The sequence below is a fragment of the Maylandia zebra genome, linkage group LG12 (genome assembly GCF_041146795.1).
Source record: "Maylandia zebra isolate NMK-2024a linkage group LG12, Mzebra_GT3a, whole genome shotgun sequence".
NCBI classification, from domain to species: Eukaryota; Metazoa; Chordata; class Actinopteri; order Cichliformes; family Cichlidae; genus Maylandia; species Maylandia zebra.
Window position 1 is genome coordinate 28,680,879 of NC_135178.1, and position 20,869 is coordinate 28,701,747.

General features: G+C 39.6%; 1 protein-coding gene across 1 annotated transcript; it reads right to left on the reverse strand.

Annotated features, from left to right (window-relative positions):
- Nucleotides 1–13,144: 13,144 nt before the first annotated feature.
- LOC101468461 (protease-associated domain-containing protein 1) lies at nucleotides 13,145–20,176 on the reverse strand. Its single transcript, XM_004546998.6, has 5 exons — nucleotides 19,958–20,176; nucleotides 19,618–19,718; nucleotides 19,395–19,504; nucleotides 14,258–14,425; nucleotides 13,145–14,150 (listed from the first exon to the last, which is right to left on the reverse strand). Exons 1-5 carry the CDS (start codon nucleotides 20,031–20,033, stop codon nucleotides 14,030–14,032), a joined length of 576 nt encoding a protein of 191 aa, XP_004547055.1. The 5' UTR covers nucleotides 20,034–20,176; the 3' UTR covers nucleotides 13,145–14,029.
- Nucleotides 20,177–20,869: the final 693 nt, after the last annotated feature.

The window sequence follows — 20,869 nt, forward strand, 5'->3', positions numbered from 1 at the left end:
TGGAGCTCCAGGATGCTCTACAACGCCACGGTCATCCTGTCAGTGGATTTCAACAGTCCGGAAGACTTCCTCATCTTCACCTTCCACATTGTTTTCGCCACGTGTGCCGTGCTTGTAGCCGGCTCGGTGATCATCGGGATCACCTCCACTCCATATCTTCGAGCCCAGAACCGCTTCGTGTTCATGCTGAACACGAGCATCAGCGACACTCTGACCGGCTTCTCCGTCTACTATCTGGGGCTCTTTGACGTCCAAGAGGGCTATCCCTCGAGGAATGGGACATACTACATTTTGCCATCTTTTTTAGGTGTCAATGTGTTAACCTTCCTCTTTGCTCAGTTTGACCGCTACTTTGCCGTTTGCCATCCGTTCTTTTACAGTCGCTACATAACGAGATCCGTTGTCATTGTAATCTGTGCTTTCTGCTGGATTTACACATACTTTATTCTCACTGTGCAGAACTTGGTGCCCATCTCAAAGGCGGCTCAAATAAACGCGTTTGGTGTGATGACTCTACAGGTTATAGTGCTCGTTAAAGTGCTCATGACAATTAAACTGTACATCATAGCCAGGAGTCACGTTGTGAGAGAGGCGCCTAGTGCCGAGCGAGACAACAAGAAGGAATCACTGCGCATCATTGTGTTTGTGGTTATCTGCTTCTTGGCGCTGTGGTGTCCCTCGTTTGTCAATATCATTGTGAGGCAGTTGACTAGAGAAGGTCTCAGGTTTAGGAATGAAGCCACTAACGTGTTCGCCACGATGGCACGCTTAAACGCGCTGGTAACCCCTGCGGTGTACATCTGGGGCAGCCCTGCGCTTCGGAGGGCCGTGTGGAGAACGGTGTGGTGGATGTTCTGTCCCAGGCGCAGTGCAAGGTAAGACGCGGTCCAAGTGTTACGTAGAATTACCGTATTATGTCAAACAATATGCTGCTTGTGAATAAAAAGACATTTTATCCCTTATCTCCCCTTCTTCGCACCGGCACCCTACCTCTCTCCCGCTTTCTCCCCCCTCTCTCTCTTGCAGGATTGACTTTAACTCTGATGGGATGACAAGCAAAATAAGGCAGCCAACATCAGCATCATCATAAGTTATAATAAGGATAAAATACTAAGAGCCCATCTGATGGGAAACATGTTGCGGTCACTTTTGAGTTTATGCGTTTTCTCAGTCTCAGTGTTTTGCTTTTTCAGACAAAACATAACGAAGCTGGGTTCCTGTTCTCTTGTTCTGATTCAACTATGTCATAAAAATGAAACTGCTGTGATTCAACTAGATATCCTAAACTAGACAGACTGCCACAGAGCAGTCTATCAAGTTTAGGATAAAGCGTTTAATTTCTATATTTAAAATCTTTGTATTATTTGTTTGTTTGTTTTTACTTATTACTCGCAGTACGCACATTTATCTTTTTATTGACCGGCATTTGGGATCAGACTGCAAAGGTCTTTGGTCAGTTGTAGGCTACACATCGAATAAACCTTGTCTTGTATCTACAGCCAAAAAGATGGACTCCACTAAAACCTCTGTAGCAAAAAAATAACTTTCACAATCTAATCGTTTAAACTCGAGGCTATAACAGCAGAAAATGTACAACAAGATCCGAATAATCTTTAGGTTTAGTTCATTGATATTTGGATGGAATTCAGCATTTCCGACTGGATCCAGCTTCCTGTTCACTGGTGCAGCACATTCAGCACCACGTTCAGCGTCTTGGCGCTGACACCCGTAGGTTCAGCACCAAGGATAGCCCCATAGCCTAGTTTTGTTTTTAAGTCATGGCAGTGATCCCGATGCTAAACTTTAACTATATTTAGACACAATAAATTAATATTACAAACGTATATTTCGTGGTCAGTTGACCACGAAAGGAAAGGGAAGTCTTTATCACATATGACAATAAGTTTCATCGGACACGTTTTCGTGGTTGTTTTTTATCAACACATGACAACTTAAATGTGTCAACGCTGGCGGACTGAGAGAAATAGAGTGAAAAAGATTGAATTATTTTATTGTATTGTTTTAAAAATGATAAATATAATGTTCGCATTAAACATCTCAAAAACTGAATTTTAAGTTGTGCACTTTAAATGTGCACTCAATATGAACTTGTAAAAAATAACTGCAGTTTGTACAGTTTGGATACACGTTTTGTATTTGAAATAAATTATTTCAAGGCAGATATTTTAAGTATCTGTGTCCTGCTATTTTCACTTTAATATTATAACATTTATTCCTAGATAATCCTTAAATGCTTGTTAATATCGAAGTGGCACAACGTTCGTGGTGAATATGTTTTTCATTAGTGTAAATGAAAAAAAAAACTGTGATATAGATACAGTTATGGAAGCAACTGGGTTGACTCAGCTCACTTAAACATACAATAAAGCTTTCTTTACATACAGTAGCAGTAATCTTCTCAGGAATAAATAGCAACGGTAAGTTTGTCAGTAAAACTGATACAGTTTATTATATGATAGCGGACATTTTGGAGTCTTTTTCGTTTGTTTATTGATGTTCTTTAAAGAGTATTGAAGGGACACTTGTCCCATCTGTCAGGCTTTCTGAATAATACGACAATAATAAGAAGAATTCAATTCATTGACATTTTGTCTTTTTGAATTTCCGCTAGGAGACCTCAGGAAAAGTGTATAGCACCAAATAGCTGTGGATAGTTCAAATTTACCAAGCCCCTCTCATTCATATGCATTTACCAAGTGATTTACTTTACAATATATGAACTGACTTTACTGACTTGATTCTTGATTCTTGACTGTTAGTCTGTAGATGTCCACAAGAGGATGATGTATTGCTGGATTTTTCTATATTTTACTGATTATTTCTGTAACACAAAATGTTTAAAAAAATGTAAACACTTTGCAAGCCAATATTTATGACTTCTTAAAAGCCAAACGAGTGGCATGAATGTCCAATATAAATAAATGATTCACATATTTCTCTGTCCCGTGCTTGCGTTAGAATGTATTTGCATATCTTGGCGACCTTATAGTTCCCTTTTTCTTCCTTTTTCTGATCAATTTTCTTGTGTGCCAACTACTGCTGAGAAATGACCGACTATATGCGTTTTTAAAAATTCAAAGTCTCCTAAATCCATGCTTTCTGTCAACTGTTTTGTCAAAAAACAAATAGCAAAATGCAGTTTATAAAGGGACGTATGTTGGGTGTAATTGAAAAAACTGAACAAGATACGATGTTTGTCGTGTCAGTTAAAATAAACAAATATGATTTAACAGGATTGAAACGTGAGATTAAGCCATGCCTCCTGGGAGATACAGTTTGGCTTTAGCGCAGTGTCTTATTGAGCAGCTCTATAAAAATGTTGTTGTCGGTATGCGTCTCTGACACAATGCTGCTCACCAACATCACTGATTCTCTGACTGCAGGAGTGCCTCTGTCGGTAGACTTCAGCCATCCTGTGGATTATCTCATTTTCATTTTTCAGATTTTATTTGCCACAACTGTTGTTTTCGTAGCAGGACCTATAGTCATTACCATTTTTGCCACCAAAGAGCTCCGCCGACAGAACAGGTTTATTTTCATGCTGAACACCAGCATCTGTGACACGCTCATCGGGTTTTCAGTGTACTATGTCGGTTTGTTTGATGTTCAAGAGGGATATCCATCCAGAAATGGAACTTATAACATGTTAAACTATCTCCTTGGGGTAAATTTAATAACATTTTTGTTCGCGCAATTTGACCGCTATATTGCCGTTTGTCATCCTTTCACTTACTCTCGCTTCATTACGAGGGGCGTGGTGATTTCTGCAAACATCTATTGCTGGCTTTATGTCTATTCTCAGGCGGTTATTTCGATTTTCTTGCCCTTTTCCAAAGCAACACAGCTGTACGTGTTTGGTACCCTAACCTTTCAAATCATAGTGTTCACCAAAGTGGTCATGACTATTAAACTGTATGTTGTTGCCAGGTACCAGCTGGAAAGAGACCCCCCTAGTGCAGAGAAAGAAAGCACCAAGGAATCATTAAGAATAATCGTTTTTGTTGTCATAACCTTCTTATTGTTGTGGTGTCCCTCCTTCATTAACATCGTCCTCAGACTGGTTGTAGGGAGAGGGCTGATATTTAGGAATGATGCTACTAATCTTTTCGCCATCATGGCTCGATTTAATGCCTTGTGCACGCCGGCCGTGTACCTGTGGGGGAGTCCCTCTTTAAGGAAAGCCACGCTGAGGACGGTGTGGAGCAGACTGTGCCCAAAATGCAATAGCAGAAAAATCTTGTTTCAATGAAACAAGTAAAAATACACCTCATCTCATTCATAATGCTTGAGCCAGCCTATTGAATAAAAACAAAATGTTTAAATAAATCGCCACTATTTTTTTTTAATTTTCATTAAGGTTAAAGAATCTATTTTTATGAAGGTCAAATTTTTTTTACTGTAGCGTTTCTTATTTTGCTCAGGTGACACAGTTGACTGAGATGCGAATATTCACATTTTCTTCGTTTATGATCAACTTTCTGTGTTTTCTAACATGTTTCTGTATTTAATACCTTCTCATTATAAACAGTCTTAGAAATTTTGAAATGTATAAACTCTGATTATTTTTGTCTTCTCATTGGAAGCACGGGGACTCCATACCAGTCGTCTGAAATAAATAATTACACTAATGTGAGCTTTTTTTCTGCAGCGGGGTTTGTCTCGTTTGTTTCGAATCCTTAGCTTAGTTTGTTTGGTCAACTCTTGGGCTCCGAGTAGCTACTGCATGAATGAATAATGAAAGGCAATACTGTGATGACTGTCGCCATTTCTTCCTTTCTCTTTCTTTCAGCATTAGATCTGAACTGAAATAAACATGTGAGTCTTTCATGCTGCGGGTGTAGAAACGACATAATATGCAGAGCGGGTAGATTAAATTGTTCATATCATGTTCAAGTGAAGTAAGTCAATAATATAGCAATGTTAAATATAATGTTAAGTAATATGAAGACAACATGTATTTTAGTGACGTATCTAAGTGATTATTTTACTGGGGTAAAAGCTATTGAATAGTGTTGAAAAAAATGACAAAATTGCGAAGGATTAAAATATTCCAAGAGCTCAACTTTCTTCATCTAAACATGTTTCAATCACGTTTTATCAGCACAAAATGCACAGGTTTATTGTGTGTTGATTTAACTCAGTTGTTTAAGTTTCTGCCAAATCAAAATATTTGTGTGCAACCAATGTCCACTATTGAATCAAGTAAATCTAACATGGCCTTTTTTTCAGTGTAGTTGTAGTGACGATTCCATTGTCCAAATAAACATCCAACAACCTAAAATCAACAAGCCACTGCTGTGCTGTGTTAATATTTTTTACTCAGGAAAAAGAAGTCCAATGTCCAAAGCTTGAAGGTTGCGTTGCACGGTTCATTTACCCAGTTTGGCTAAACAAAAGATCATTTTTTGTTGTTTCCTGGTGCTTCTCCTGCTCTGGTAAAAAAAAAAACAAAAAAAAAAAAACATAGGCCCACCCCAGTGCATGCTGGTCCTATACCAGTCCCTTTACTTATAGGGCTTTGGAGCGTGATGTCACGGGGGTGGGCGTGGAAAGGATTTTGGCCCGATCCGCCATTTTGGGGGTCTAGCGCAAGTGAAAAGGGACCGAAGTCACACACAACAGCCATGGTTCGTATTTGCTGTGTGGTCGGCTGCAATGTTCGATCGCACGACCAGCAAGAAAATAAGCTTGAAAAGGGTTTATCTTTTCATTCTTTCCCAACCTGGAAGCAACATGAGGCAGCTCGTGTATCGATGTTAGCAAACGAAGGCGTCCAGCCTGGATAGCAGCTGTGAGACGAGCTCCAGTTCTCTTCCATCTCCAAATATCTGTTGGTGCTCCAGACAGTTTCATTCCGGTAAGTTCTAAATATGTTCATATCACTCTTTATAGCCTATTAGTTTCATTTTCAATGCACTCTGAGCTCATAGCAAATTAGAACAAACATCCTACTGAGTGATTTTGCAGAACTACCGTCTATTTATAGAGTTGCTAATTATTTGGCATTATTGCAGCAAACCAGCCTATGAAATGGATGAAACATCGTGACTGGGTCCCAGCGCTACACGAGGGACCTGCTTCAAACAAACCACCATGCCAATCAGATTACTTCTTCCATGTGAGGGTGAAGAGGTGACCCTCCTGGATAAGATGGTGAAGGTTTGGTGAACAGTGTGATAATAAAACCAGGGAAGAATGAAACCTGCTCCTGTTAAATGTTCTTAAGTCTTGTGCTGTTATTTTTTCAAAAGATACAGTAAATAAAGTAATGTTAGTAGTGGGTGATATCATGTAAACACTCATGATTTTGTGTAAACATTTTGTCATTTGTAAACTATAAATGACATGGATTCTACACTGTTACTGATGTGATGCTCTATAAGGTGGTTTTAATAAAATAAAAAGAGGCAAAAATTAGTTTCTTTATTCAACTTTTGAACAGTGGGACTCAGTCAGTACATATTCAGTAAATGCAAATTATTTACACGGCAGTGCACTACAGGCATACATCTAGACTCCTCCACAGTAGCAGGTGGGATTTTCCTTTTTTGAGGACGGCTTCTTTTACCTTTCAATACGGATGGTCTGTTTATGTTTTGATCAAGAGCCTTTTTTTGGGCAGCTGAAGAGGAGAAGTCTATCTTATGGCCAACCTCTGGCTGTATCTTGGTCACATTACCCAGCAAAACCCAGTAAGCAGGTTCATCTGTAACAGTCCTTGTGCCACGATCAAGACTGTTGCTTCTACTTTAAACAGAAGAGCAGCGACATGGCTGCAGTTCTCTGCGACTCCGGCCATACAGCTGCAGTGGGCGACTTCAACCTTCCCTGTGATGCTCACAGTGACCCATGGCTGCAATGCTGGTTCATTCAGTCTTTGAGAGTGCAGCACCTGAAACACACACAGACAAAGTTCATTTAAAGACAAGAACTAATGAGCCATGGCCGACATAAATGTGTTTTATCTACTTTATCATAAATGTAACAAAGTGTTTAGAAAGTTAGCACATACATGTGATTTTTCATTTCTTTATGTGTCCATCGCTGCATGTTATAGTGTAAATCTGTCTGTTCTCTGTCAGAAACCTGCCTGCAGAGAATGAACCTAAAGGATGTAATGCAAGGATGTCATCACTTTAGAGATGGGGAAAGCATAAAGTGACAATTATGAATCACTTAATATGATAAGGAGATTCTGCAGGTCATTAATCAATGTATAAAACTAAAATAAAATGTATTTTTAGTGACACAGGATACAAACATGGAAGCAAGATGTATAATTAGGATTATTTATAATAAATATGAATAAATTAGTGCAATTTCTTTAACCATAAAGAATAACTAAATCCTTCAGGACAATGTCACATCAATGCACTGAACTCACTGTTATCCCTCTAACAGCCTCCACATGTTCTCACTGTAATTTCCCCTCATGAATGAATTTATGCTGCACTAATGTGAATGTTTGCAGGGAAATCAAACGCATTTCACACGCAGTACTCGAGCTGACTTACCTTTGTTTGAATGACGACTTGTACGCGCTGACTCCACAGACAAGGTACGAAAATATGTCAGGCTACGTCAGTAGCGCTAGGTGTTCGGGGTTTCTACTCCACGGCTGTATTTCATACGGGTCCACATTTCCAATGCACGCTATTTTCTGCAAGTACCGCTGCTTCGCCTCTGGACGCAATCGGTCTCTATACAGTTCACTCTCTTTTGAGCTGCTTTTAAGCATCTTTCTTGTAGTCGTCGTTCCAACACAGTGTGTTTTTTTGATTCGTAGACCCCGAAAATGGCGCTGCGCTCCCACAATGCATTGCGGCGTGACGTCAACTCCAAAGCCCTATATAAAATGGCCCAACAGTTCTTCCTGACTTAACAAGGTAAACAACAAACAACAAAACAAAAAATGAAGCACGTATTAAACTACAAAAAACCTCTAACCCCAAAATATAAGTAAACCAACAACAAACTTTAACAAATTTGAAAATAGCAAAAATAAAAGTAGCTCCAACGCTAGTAATAAAGTTTACATTAAATTCTGGGCTGACAAAGAAGGTGCAGGGTTGCAAAATGAAAAACATAAAACCTTTTGTTTTTAAAAACTTCCCTTCATTTGATCCCAGCGAAACAAATACTCAAGCATATTAAATGCAAAAGAGAAAAGAAAAAGAGAAAAAGAGAAAAACGACAAAGCGAAAAATCTGAAATGAGCGACGCTTTCTGACTTTGCTGCAGCTGATGCTATAAGTGCATATCCCGTCAGTGCTAGTGGCAGCTGGCCCACAGTCACACACGAAAGGACGAAGTAGCCGCCATGATGTCACCGGTAGTGAAGTCCTATTTTTATAACATAACTGTAAAATCAGACTGCAGGCCAGTTCATTAACAACTTGTGACTGACAAGTCATACGCCCTGATTAATCCTGACTCAAGTTTACGAAATTAACTTCATGTCGTCATTATAACCTGATAGTATTTTCGAAATAAAAGCATGAGGCAAGATGTTCTCTTTAACTACTGGATAAAGTCTATTTGCAATCTGGAGATCTGCCCCTGGTGGCGATTTAGAGGAATACATGTTTCAATACTTAGATGAATTAAACAAGAAACGGAGTGAATCTAGAGGCCACAGAGAGAGAACTTCTACTCTTATTCCAGCGTGCAGTGTAATATTTTTAATAAATACACATATAATTTTGAAGTAGACTGCAATAGGTCAAGGCCACAGTCAATATAAAACAGCAGCTAAAGGTTAAGTCATGGTATTGCATTTACATTTATATGCAAAAGTCTGACTACAAAAACGGAAGGATGTCCAGGCATGCAAAAAGCTGTGGGTTATTGTTACCAGAGGTTTATACTGAAACCAGCGTGAGACCTTACCTCACCCTCTCATGCGATCTATTACGGGAGATGTGAGTGGGGGGTGAGGTGCCTGAGAAAAGATCTCAAGGCTGCATTTTAAGTGGGTCACTTTAGATTAGATCTATAGCCTGCGGTGTGCTGGTGTGTAAAAGCACAATATCAAAGAGCCAGTCAGGGCCAACGTAGGCTGCTTTGACTTTTATTCAGGTTCAGACGAATTTGCATCTACACATACCTACGGTGTAGATTTAAGGAGATAATTTAAAGGTCTCTTATATGGGATTTATACTATGCTCAACAACCATAACAGCGGCGTAATGCTTCCCCCTCTTAAACAGATGATGGAGGTCACAAAATGCTCACTGATAAAATTCTGTTACGTTATACGGATTATGAATGCAGGGAGTTGTCCACTATAGCTGGACACACATTCCAAATGCCCATCACTGCACTTAGGCTCATTAAGGAAACCTGCATACATTATCAATTACTTTATCTGCTTGTTTTTTTTACAACAGTTCCATTAGGTTGAGGACCAAAACTCGCCAAATCGCTATAAAACCATTATATTCTTCTGATAAATAATTATTATAATCATCTGATAAATGGTTTAGCTATATAGGGGCCAAAAAAAAAACAAACAAAACACACGAGTAGAGTTCCTTTGTCATCTCATGAGATTAATCCTGTGACTTCATTGCGCACATAGTGTTCTCAAAAGCCACTTGCGCATAAACAATGCGCCTCTCTAACATGACAGAATCTTTGGGCAGGGCTGTGCCTCTGTCGGTGGACTTCAGTAAACCCGAAGATTATTTCATCTTCATTTTCCAGATTTTATTTGCCACAACCACTGTTATGACAGCTGGAACAGTAGTCATCGGCATCTTGTCCACCAGAGCTCTGCGCATTCAAAACAGATTTATTTTCATGTTAAACACTATTGCTGACACGCTTATCGGGTTTTTAGTGTATTATCTCGGTCTGTTCGATGTCGATTTGTCTAGAAACGGAACCTACCGGTACTCTGTTTTATCTTCCCTTTTAGGCGTTAATGTATTAACGTTTATGTTCGCGCAATTTGACCGCTATTTTGCTGTGTGCCACCCATTTATCTACAGCCGCTTCGTAACGAGACAATGTGTGATATGCATTAATGTTTACAGCTGGGTTTACACTTATGGCCACTTGATCATCAGGAATATGCTACCCCTTTATCAAGCTATACAAATGTATTTAGTCACCATTCTCATGTTTCAAATCATAGTGCTTGTCAAAGTGGCCATGACATTGAAATTGTATCTCATTGCTCATTGCTTGAAAGAGATCCTCCCAGCGCCGAGAAAGAAAGCAAGAAGGAACCTTTGAGAATAATCATTTTTGTTGTCATAAGCTTCTTGGTGTTGTGGTCTCCAGCTTTTGTGAATATTACAATTAAATTAATGACAGGAGGAGGTTTGAATTTTAGAAATGAGGGCACCAATTTGTTCGCCATCATGGCTCGTTTCAATGCCTTGTTCACACCATCTGTGTACATCTGGGGGAGTCCGGCTCTGAGAGAAGCCGCGATAAAGACTGTGTGGGGGAAAGTGTGCCCTAAATGCAGCAGGAGGTAACTGACACAATGCGCAGCTAATTTATCATTTTACCTCTGTTGTTTTTTTAATCCAGATGATGCAGTCAATACTCATTTCAATTCTCTTTCCTTCAGAGTCGCCTCTTTTCCTGTGAAGTCGTGTGTCAACAGGTGTAGTCCTGCCGGGACCCACTGATGCGACTTTCTGACACTTCTTTTTTTCTCTCCAAATGGAGGAAATAAAATATGCACATTTAGCTTAATCGCTTGAATTTCATTTGACACTTTAATAGTATTGAATGCAATAGCATTAATAAATACAAACTTTTTTCTACAGTTGTTATCGTAATATTAAGGGTCTGATTTAGCAAAGGTCTGCGCCAGCCCCAAACCCTCTTTTGGCATCAAGTAAGCTCCTGTTGGGGTTTAAGAAGAGGAATGGGGTCCGTTTTGAGTTTAGAGTCGCCCTGTGATAGCTGGAATAGGCTGTCAGCCCCCCCGGGTTGTACAAAAAAAATAAAAAAAATACGCAAATGACGCAGTTAGGAATAACCTTAATACACAGACGGTAACAAATGTATGTGTTCATCTGCACACTTTGAGGTCAACTAAAACTTCAGCTTTAACTCTGTACATACTTTTAAAAACTGTAACATTTAGAAACAAAAAACAGTTCAAACGTGTATGTTCAGGCGATACGTGCGACCGATATGCTGCGTTAACCAAATAGCGGCAGATTTAACAAAGACAACGTTGACTGAAAGGAAAAAGGGGATTTTGTTGTCCTTTTTTTTTTTTTTGAGGGAAACGTAAAAGAAACTTTATTTGGTCGACAAATAAAATAAAAAAAAGTACCTTCCACATCAAATGTGAGAAGATTTTAGAGAAAAATTCTGGCCAAACCGAGTTCCAGAATCTCAATCAAGTTGTTCTAGTGGCACATTTATAGTGTCACTAGAATAATAGTATAAATAACTAGCACAGCAGTCTATGGTCTACACTGAAGGTATATACTACTCCTTTATCAAGCTATACAAATGCACATGAAACACTATGCCGCTCATTTATTAGTGTGCCTTAAAAAATACTGATGCGGTCAATGCTTATTTAAATGGTCTACTATACAGTCTGCTCTTTTCCTGTAAAGGTGAGTACCATTAAGTAATAAATGTAACAAGGCCAGCAAGGACTCCACTCAGGGTGAACGGTCTTGGCGGTGGCTGCACAAGTGAAAATGAACAGGAACATATCAATCATCGGATATACGAACTTTGGGAGGAGAGGATTTCAATTAATCATGGGTCGAACAGTTTGATGCCAAATTTAACACTGGAAAAAGAAAACAGCATGATCTATTTTTTCCGTTGTGGGATTTATGATAGCCAAAGTATTCATTTATTTGAAATAAGACGGGGCGATGTTATCAGAGTGCGTAACTGTGACGCGTGAATGAATCACAGCTGAGTCCAATGCCAAAACCTTTGGCTGAACCGAACTGAAGGGAACGTGAGGAACGAGGGGAATCCTGGCACAAGCCTTCTTGTTTTACATGTAGGCAAGCTGCTGTTTACAGTAAGCCGAGTAGTCTGCAGCGTTTACAGTCTATACAGAGATCAGCGCATAATCGGTAAACGTCTCTGCCTGTATTTACTGAGCAGTGTGCGCACACGCAGGGACACAATCGCTACCATTTCATATACCATTGATACCATACGTCAAGAAAAATGCAGGTAGGGCCTCGTTAGTAATTTAAATTAATGTATGAATGTCTCAACATGTAACACTGACTTTCCTAAGTGCCTACAGTTTCAAACACCCTGCAAAAATAGCACTGCTGATATTTATGCATTTCTTCATAAACACAGCCTGATCTGACGGATTTAAAAAAAAAAAAATTATTTCCATCACCTATTTATAGTAAAGGTCAGGTGTTACACAATTTCTGCTTCATATGGCTGGGATCGTTTATAATACAGCAGCTCTCCTTCAGATAAATGCGCTCGATCTGAGTCACAGTCCATCAGGACTTCACAAAGCCCCCAGCAACTTCTAATAGAGTAGTTTTTGGTAGAATGCTGACTATTATTGAAATGAACCAACTGCGTCTTTGTTTCTAAACTAGCACATTGTTAGTACACCAGCCGCAAAACTGACGCCAGCGTATCCCATTTAATAAATATGGGCCGTCAGTGGCTGATGGAGTGGCGCCTGTGCAGATTCTTTGCGGCCTGTAAACTCATCAGGGCAGGCCAAAACAGGCCTTGGGCCAATCATTAGTGTCAGTCTGAGTCATTATGTGTTCATACATCCAGTCCAATTACACAGACTTTTTTTTCCACATGGGTGTCAATTGCACAGCTTACACATCCTTACCATCATCTCTGGTTTGACAAAATATCCTTTTCCCCCCTGAGTGCTGAATTTTGGTGCTGATTTTTATTTTTGTCACCATGGCCACTGCCACTTTAGTTGTATGTGGTATTCTGATTTCATTAGATACACAACAATGAAGTATTATTTCTTCACTAACCTGGATTGCTGCTTTGCTCCATTGTCCAAAGCACTAACTATTTGCTGAACTAGAGCATCTTTACTTTAAGCTGACCAGGCAAAACTTTTCATCCCAAATTAGTGTTGGTATTTATCTTCTGGCCAACAAATAAAGTCTTTACAACCTTAAACATACAACTTTATTTACAAAGACTATTCAAATCAGGACATTCTTAAAAATAAAATACAGGATAATGTAGTGGCAATTATTTTCACTAGGGTGAACTCTGACATGGTGTTTCCAGAGCAGTCAAAGCTCTCTTTAGAGCTTTACAATAGCTGCCTTCCAGTTAACTTTGTGCAGATTAACATGTCTTTGCAATATCATCACAATGTCTATTATTATTTTCAGCAAGGCTATTCGTGGCATCTCATGCTTTTAATTTTCATCAGTCCTGTTTACCGAAACTACAAACAAATGTGTCAGTGAACTAACTAAAATGCACAGACAAAAGGCACTAAAATATCAAACAAGTCAATTTTTCTTTTTTTAAATTGAAGTTTCTACTTATCCATAATGAGAAAATTTTTTTTCCATTCACACAAGAGAACCACACTGTTACAAGCTGATGCACATAAACAGGAATGTAATGGCCTGGTTTTTCCCCCCTGCAGTTTCGACTATTTGATAAAACAGAAGGAAGGTCGTTTCTGTTTCTCAACATTTTTTCACAGTTTCGTAACCAAAACGACATACAAAGCATCTGAACACAAGTTCCTGGAGACTGTTTTCCTGGACACACAAGTTTAGCTAAGCACTAAGAATGAGCATGCAGGTTTCGTTTTTTATTTGATGATTTGTTCCAGGTTCAGTGGCTAAACAAGTTTCTCCCATACTCTACAGGCTCTGAGTGCAATCATTCTATATGTTAGATTTAGTGACTTAGCGCAGGTGCACGTGCCAACCATAATCAGAAATGTCCTTGTGAGGCTTCAGATTTAGTTGCAATTTACATGTTGTGCACCAGTGACAGAAACTGTTTATTGGATGAATTTGTGAGTGAGTCATTTCTACCAAAGAGTCCAAGGAGGCTGCTTGAATGGAAACGAGGCCAAAGCAGAAACATTGACAGGAATTGAAATGACAGCCCAAGGCAGTGCTTGTCTCTGAAGAGATCTTCTGATCATCATCCTAAAAATACAGAAAGACGAAATGGTGTCCCTGCTTTTCATAGGATAATTGCTCGAATGCAACAGAATTTATATGTGTGTGTGTGTGTGTGTGTCTGCATCTCTCACCCATCCCGTCCTAACAAGAAAAGAGCAGGTATGCTTGGTTTGGCAGTGCTTCCATCAGTGACCATGTCAAGGTACTGACTGTCGTTGTCCTCTGCGTTATCAGCAATAAGAACTGCTTTTCCTCCTGCTTCCTCTACATTTCGGGCTTTTTGTACAAAGGAGCAACCTCTGAAGTTTATAAAAAAAAAAATTAAAAAAAAAAGCATAACCAGTTTAAGATGTGCTGTCAAAGCTTGTTATAGCACTATGTTATAGCAAAAACTTTCGAAGTGGACAAATCTACAAATTGGCAAACAATTTGCTAAAAAACAGGATTGCACTGGCAAGCTCAGCAATGCCAAAATGCCTGAAAGAATGCAAAAGAAAACTAAAGTAAATTATCACAGATTATTTTATTGGTTAAGAATAAACCCTTCACAACATCTATCCAAGAACAACACCACTCATTGTCAAGGTCTAATCTAATTAACAGAAACATTCATGAACCAAAATACAGAAAGTGTACAACAAGCTGCTAACCACTGGTTAAGAACAAGGAGGCCAGATTAAACTAGTTGACTGATAAAAATGCCTTGATCTGATTTAAAATCTACTGCACTAATGTAGGGAGGAAAGTAGGGCTGTTCGATATAACGATATATATCGGATGACGATATAAAAACGTCTATCGTTTCATTTTACGCTATCGTTTGTTTCGTGGTGTCGCAAAATAAACTGTTTACGGCAATATTTTTTCATCGTTTTGATGGTCACTGTAGTGGCTATATTAATTTCTTAAAGTTCTCTCTTTCTCTTATATTTTATATAACCACACTATGGAGGGACAAGCGCCTGTTTTTAAGCGTTGTGGTTAGCAACAACAAGGGTAACAGCATCGCTTGTCCGTTTGTTTATGTTCCACATAAACCTTTCACAATAAAGTTCGAGATCCTGTTGAGACTTTTTCAAAATAAACCGAATCACGTGAAAGAGCAGATAATTTACGGATGTGAATTAAAAAAGAGCCGCCAGGTGCTAAAAAAAATAAACCTTATACTCAAACGTTAGAACAGGCTTTTCCCCGCAGCACGCCGTGTAATAAATACTCACAAAGAAAACGGTGGCCTTTACAAAGGTTAAAAAACTCGACTCCAGCTACATGACGCGCAGCTGGAAACACTTCCCGCAAGACGAGCTGCCCGAGATTCACAGAATTTACAGAAAATGTTACATTTTTGTGATTTATATCGTTATCAGACGATAGAATTCTTATATTGGGATATGAGATTTTGGTCATATCGCACAGCCCTAGAGGCAAGATTACAAATAATGTCTTACTGTCCAAAAACCTATGGACCTAACCTAAGTAGAAGTGACAACAGTTCTTGAAATACTATCCTGAAGTTAAGTAGTGGCTATGCTTTCTTTGAAACTCTGCTGACTGTATCATTGTTGGTAATTATGGGTAAATAGCTTTTAGGCACTGTTTTGACCAAAGATTCAACATGATAGAACCAGAATAACAGCTCACTGAAGTTTCACTTGGTATCATGGACTCGATTACAAGACTAAGGAGTTTGAAAGTCAATGTCCCGTGTTTGCCAAGAACTCTCCAGCTATGTATGAATCACTTTGCGATTGCGCAATCATGACTTTTAACTGTGTCAGCATATTAAAAATTTAAAAAATGCTTTCAGTTATGTTCTTTAAGTAAGAAATAGGAGTTCAACAACAGGGCAGGGCTGTCCACTACTCAATGTGAAATTATCAGTCTCAGAAAAGTTACAAAAGGGGTCCCCCCCATAAATGACAAACCCTCACATGAACAGATGAAAACACTGAGAATAATCTTTAATTTATCCTTTATTTGCGCCTCTCTGTGGATTTCTCTGCCTGTTACTGTTATTCTTGTGTCTTTTAAGTGCTGTACTGCCAGAGGTTGAAAGGGATTTTTGAGTATTTTCTCACAAGTAATTGTTGCATTTGGCTCCACTATATAATGCAACAGGGCTCGCAAAATCGCTAGCCCGACGTCCCGGGGCTAGCGATTTTTCCAGTCGGGCTACCAAAAATCTATCTCTGCCCTGCCCGTCGGGCTATCGTAGGAAGGAAAAATATATGTCAATGCTTTTGCATTCTTTCGGAAATGTAGCTGGGTAATTATGTCATTGGCATCGATGAGCCACTGTCAATATGTGACATATTGAAATCACGTTTTAATTTGCGCTTGTTTTTTGCTTTCACTTTGCAATCGCGTGAACTGTGTATAGAGAGCGACAGCACTGATTGGTGAGTGACGATCATTTGCGCACCAATTCCTCTGACATCGTCTTATCAATCGTTAGCTTACTATGCAAACATGACAAGTGAAATCTCCCGCAGCAAGCTTAAACATATGAGAGGTTGATCGCGCAGAGAATCGCTGACCGTTATGTGTGTGTGTGTAAAAGCAGCAGGATATATATTTTAGTTCTGCTGAGCCAAATAAGACAGGTCAGGGTGAAGAAGTGACAGCCAAAGAAAAGCTTACCACAAAATGGAAAAGTTATGACAAATCAGACTATAAGGCAAAAAGAAAGTGCAGCTTTATGGTTTCATGGACAAAAGAATTTCTGTGGCTGCAATATGACGAGCTAAATAATAACCAGGGCTGCACATAAGTGGTCCGCAGGTGCGCATTCGCTGTCAAAATAAAAAGAGCGCACAAGATAAGAAGTTGCAACGCGTGTTTGGGTACATAAGATTTTCTGGAGGAGGACAGACATTTGTTTAGAACTCTTAAAGATGTCGAAGAAGCAAGCTCCTTTAAGCAATTACTTTGGTGTTCCTCCACCTCCAAACAAATGTCAGGAGTCCGAACCACAAAAGAAGCAGGTATTCTCAGAAAAGTGGTTGCAGGAGGTGAGCTGGCTTCAAACAAATGATGAACGCACAGAGATGTGGTGTGGAATGTGCTGTGAAAATCCCACTCTAGCGAACAAAAACAGTGCTTTTTATATGGACGCAAAGCGCGTTGCAACTTCTTATCTGGTGCGCGTCTTTTATTTTGACAGCGAATGCGCACATGCGGACCACTTATGTGGGCGATCGTGGCTCAAGAGTTGGGAGTTCGCCTCGTATTCGGAAGGTTGCCGGTTCGAGCCCCGGCTTGGACAGTCTCGGTCGTTGTGTCCTTGGGCAAGACACTTCACCCGTTGCCTACTGGTGGTGGTCAGAGGGCCCGGTGGCGCCAGTGTCCGGCAGCCTCGCCTCTGTCAGTGCGCCCCAGGGTGGCTGTGGCTACAATGTAGCTTGCCATCACCAGTGTGTGAATGGGTGGATGACTGGATGTGTAAAGCTCTTTGGGGTCCTTAGGGACGAGTAAAAGCGCTATATAAATACAGGCCATTTACCATTTACCATGTGCACCCGTGTAAATAACAATGTTCTGCCGGATGTGTTGTTGGTTTTCCCTCGATTTCTGAGTCGACAAGCGCCTTTGTTACTGGGACCAGTAATTTTAAGAAAGGCCCCCATTAGAACCCATGAGAAATGCAAGAAATGCATTATTGCTCAGTCTGCAATATCTTTCCCAGAACAAATACCAATTGCAAATAACATACTAAAAATAAACCTGAAAATCTGTTTAAAACAGCGTACTATGTTGCAAAGAGTGAACTACCACTGGCACAATTTAGCAGTCTTTGCAAACTTCAAAAAGCAAATGGCCTCGATCTTGGTTCCACTTGCCTCTTACCCGCGACTTCAGTGGAAATTTCAAATTCAGGATCTGACACAGACTGATTCATGTCCTACATGTCTTACAAGTTCATAGAAATTTCTGTTTTCAATTAGAACCAAGTATTTGAGTTGATGATTGTAATTTTTATACAATGTTGTAATTTGTGTTTCAACAATTTTTTGATTAATGTTTTGTTTCCGTTACAATATTATACGGAAACAAAACAGGAAACAAAACATCAATCAAAAAATTGCTCTCTTTTTTTATTCGGGCTACTTAAATTTATTTTGGGCTACCAAAAACTGAAGAGTCCCTCCCCGAAGGGCTACCAGGGATTTTGAAATTTTGCGAGCCCTGTGCAAGGTCTTTAAATTATAACATGGCACATCCTGAGATACCTGAAGATGTGAAACAGTCCTGGATCTGGTTATATTCCGATAGAACCGAATCAGCTGCTAAGTGTAGACAGCAACATGTGATTTTTACTGATATCACAGTTAATGGCTGTATTATCAGAAACAGACTGTATGTAATTGCCAACTTGACCCCATACACACAGACTGATTCGGGCTAATGGTAACATTTATGGCAGGTTTGAGTAAGACCTTTGGTATACTAGACCAGCGGTCCCCAACCCCCGGGCCTCGGACCGGTACCGGTCCGTGAGTCATTTGGTACCGGGCCGCGAGAGTTGAGGCTCAGGTGTGAAATGTATGGTTTTCAGGGTTTTCAGCGTTATTTTGTTATCGTTTTTATCGTTAACTCCGTTTTCTTGGGTCTTTTCACGTGTGTTATGAATAAATCTTCTTTTTTTCGGTACCGGTACTAGTTTTATTTTGTTGTATTTATCTGCGACACCTTAAAGGCCGGTCCGTGAAAATATTGTCGGGCATAAACCGGTCCGTGGCGCAAAAAAGGTTGGGGACCGCTGTACTAGACGACCTCATTTTGCAACAAAAAACAAATAACTGAAGTCATAATTTTATCTTATTGGATAAAACAAATATTGGCAAAGATTAACTTTGAAGACACAATTTGCAGTTGAAAAAGGGGATAAATTAAAATGCACGTTATTGAAATACAATAATAAAAAAAAATTAATTAAAAATATCGTATCATGAGTAAGTGAACTATTGTGATAATAACGCATCGTGGGGCATCTGTTGATTCCCACCTCTTTTGCAACATATGCTCACATTTTAAATCAGTAAGTTTTTAAGCCAATCAGACGTGGTTGAGCAGAAAATGTTGTAAAATCTTGATGATTTGAGATGGGATAAATTTAGCTAAAGATAAAATTAGCTGCCTTGTAATTAGGCTATCTCCTTCCCTACACTTTTGCTGCTAGATGTCCAAGGTTATATTCTCAGTTCCTAACCCCTGGTTTGTGTTCACATAGTTTACAATTCACAATGGTACAGAGGCATGTATGCGTACCCCCTTTCCACCAGGATCACTTGTCCTTGAAGGATCTCTCTGTCCGTCAACTCTGAGCATCCATCTGCAGGGTCTGCTGGCACGAGAAAAATCTCATCGTAAAATGATGTCTGCGGGTCAAAGGAGAAGGAAAGAGTATGATTAGAGGGAAGGTGAAGTTGTGCACCTGAGACTTTAAAAACATTTGATTATCAAATTATTTAACAGAAGACTGAGGCCTCACGAAAGTGCCTCCAAAGTCTTTAGCAGGTGCAGCACTGAAGAGGTAGCCTATCTCCTCTGGACTGATGACCCGGAAATACAGCAGTTCATTGACCCCAAGAGCTGAAGGAGGTCCGAAAAGAAGCACTTATCATGCGTGACTTGTTTATATCAGAAATATTAATAAACCACAAACACTGCACGGATATGCCAGACAGAAACCATAAATAAATGCCACAATAAGCCCCTTAACTCAAGTCGCTGTTGTGCAAAAAGAAATACTTAAAAAAAACAACTCTTGCAGCTAATACGAACAGTTAGCTGTTAATTTCAAACGTTCCCATTTCTGTTTTTAGTCTCACCTGACAGACGACTGAACTGCATAAAGAGACCCCAGAGGTATAAAGCTATCGCTGCTGTTCGACAAACCTTCCCCATGTTCAAGGCATTAGTAAATCTCCCTCGCGTTACAGAGATGAGACTGTAGTGTGTCTCTTTGTGTCTTAAAACAGTGCAGCGTCCATTGTCGCTGTGCTTCTGTCAGATCGCCAACCATTTCCGCCGTTCTCTTTCCGCGCATGCGCATGTCCCAGTTGTAGCTTCTGCTATGAGGCGACTGGGTAAGAAGTTGTGGTGCTCTTTTAGCACCAGTTTTTCAAACTACTGGTAAATGTGTCTCTGTGTTTTATTGTTATTATTATTAACATGCCTGCAAGATGCATATGAATATGTATGATGTTTATGAAGCTGGCAGTTACTTATTTAATTTATCACAATGACCTAAAAGTCATTAGTTGATCTCCCTATCGTGTACAATCATCAGAGACTTTGTTAGGTGCACTTTGCTTGTACTGTCACCTTTTACTTTAAAAACTCCCTTCATTCTTCATCCTCAGAGATTTAGGTTCATTTTGAACTTATGGCACGATATGGCAGCCTCGCTTCTGTCAGTCTGCCCCAGGGCAGCTGTGGCCACAACTGTAGCTTGCCTCCACCAGTGTGTGAATGTGAGAGTGAATGAATAGTGGTATTGTAAAGTGCTTTGGGTGCCTTGAAAAGCGCTATATAAATCCAATCCATTATTATGTCTGCATGCATAAATGCACTGACTTGCTGTCATGTGACCAAGTGTTTTAATATTTGCATTAACAAGCAATTATGCAAGTGCACCTAATAAAGCAGGTGTTTTTTCTCTCTTTATAACTTCCTGACCCAAAAAACTCTCGTGTCCTTCCTGACAACTTAATTGCTGTAAGAAATTCAATACCAGAAAA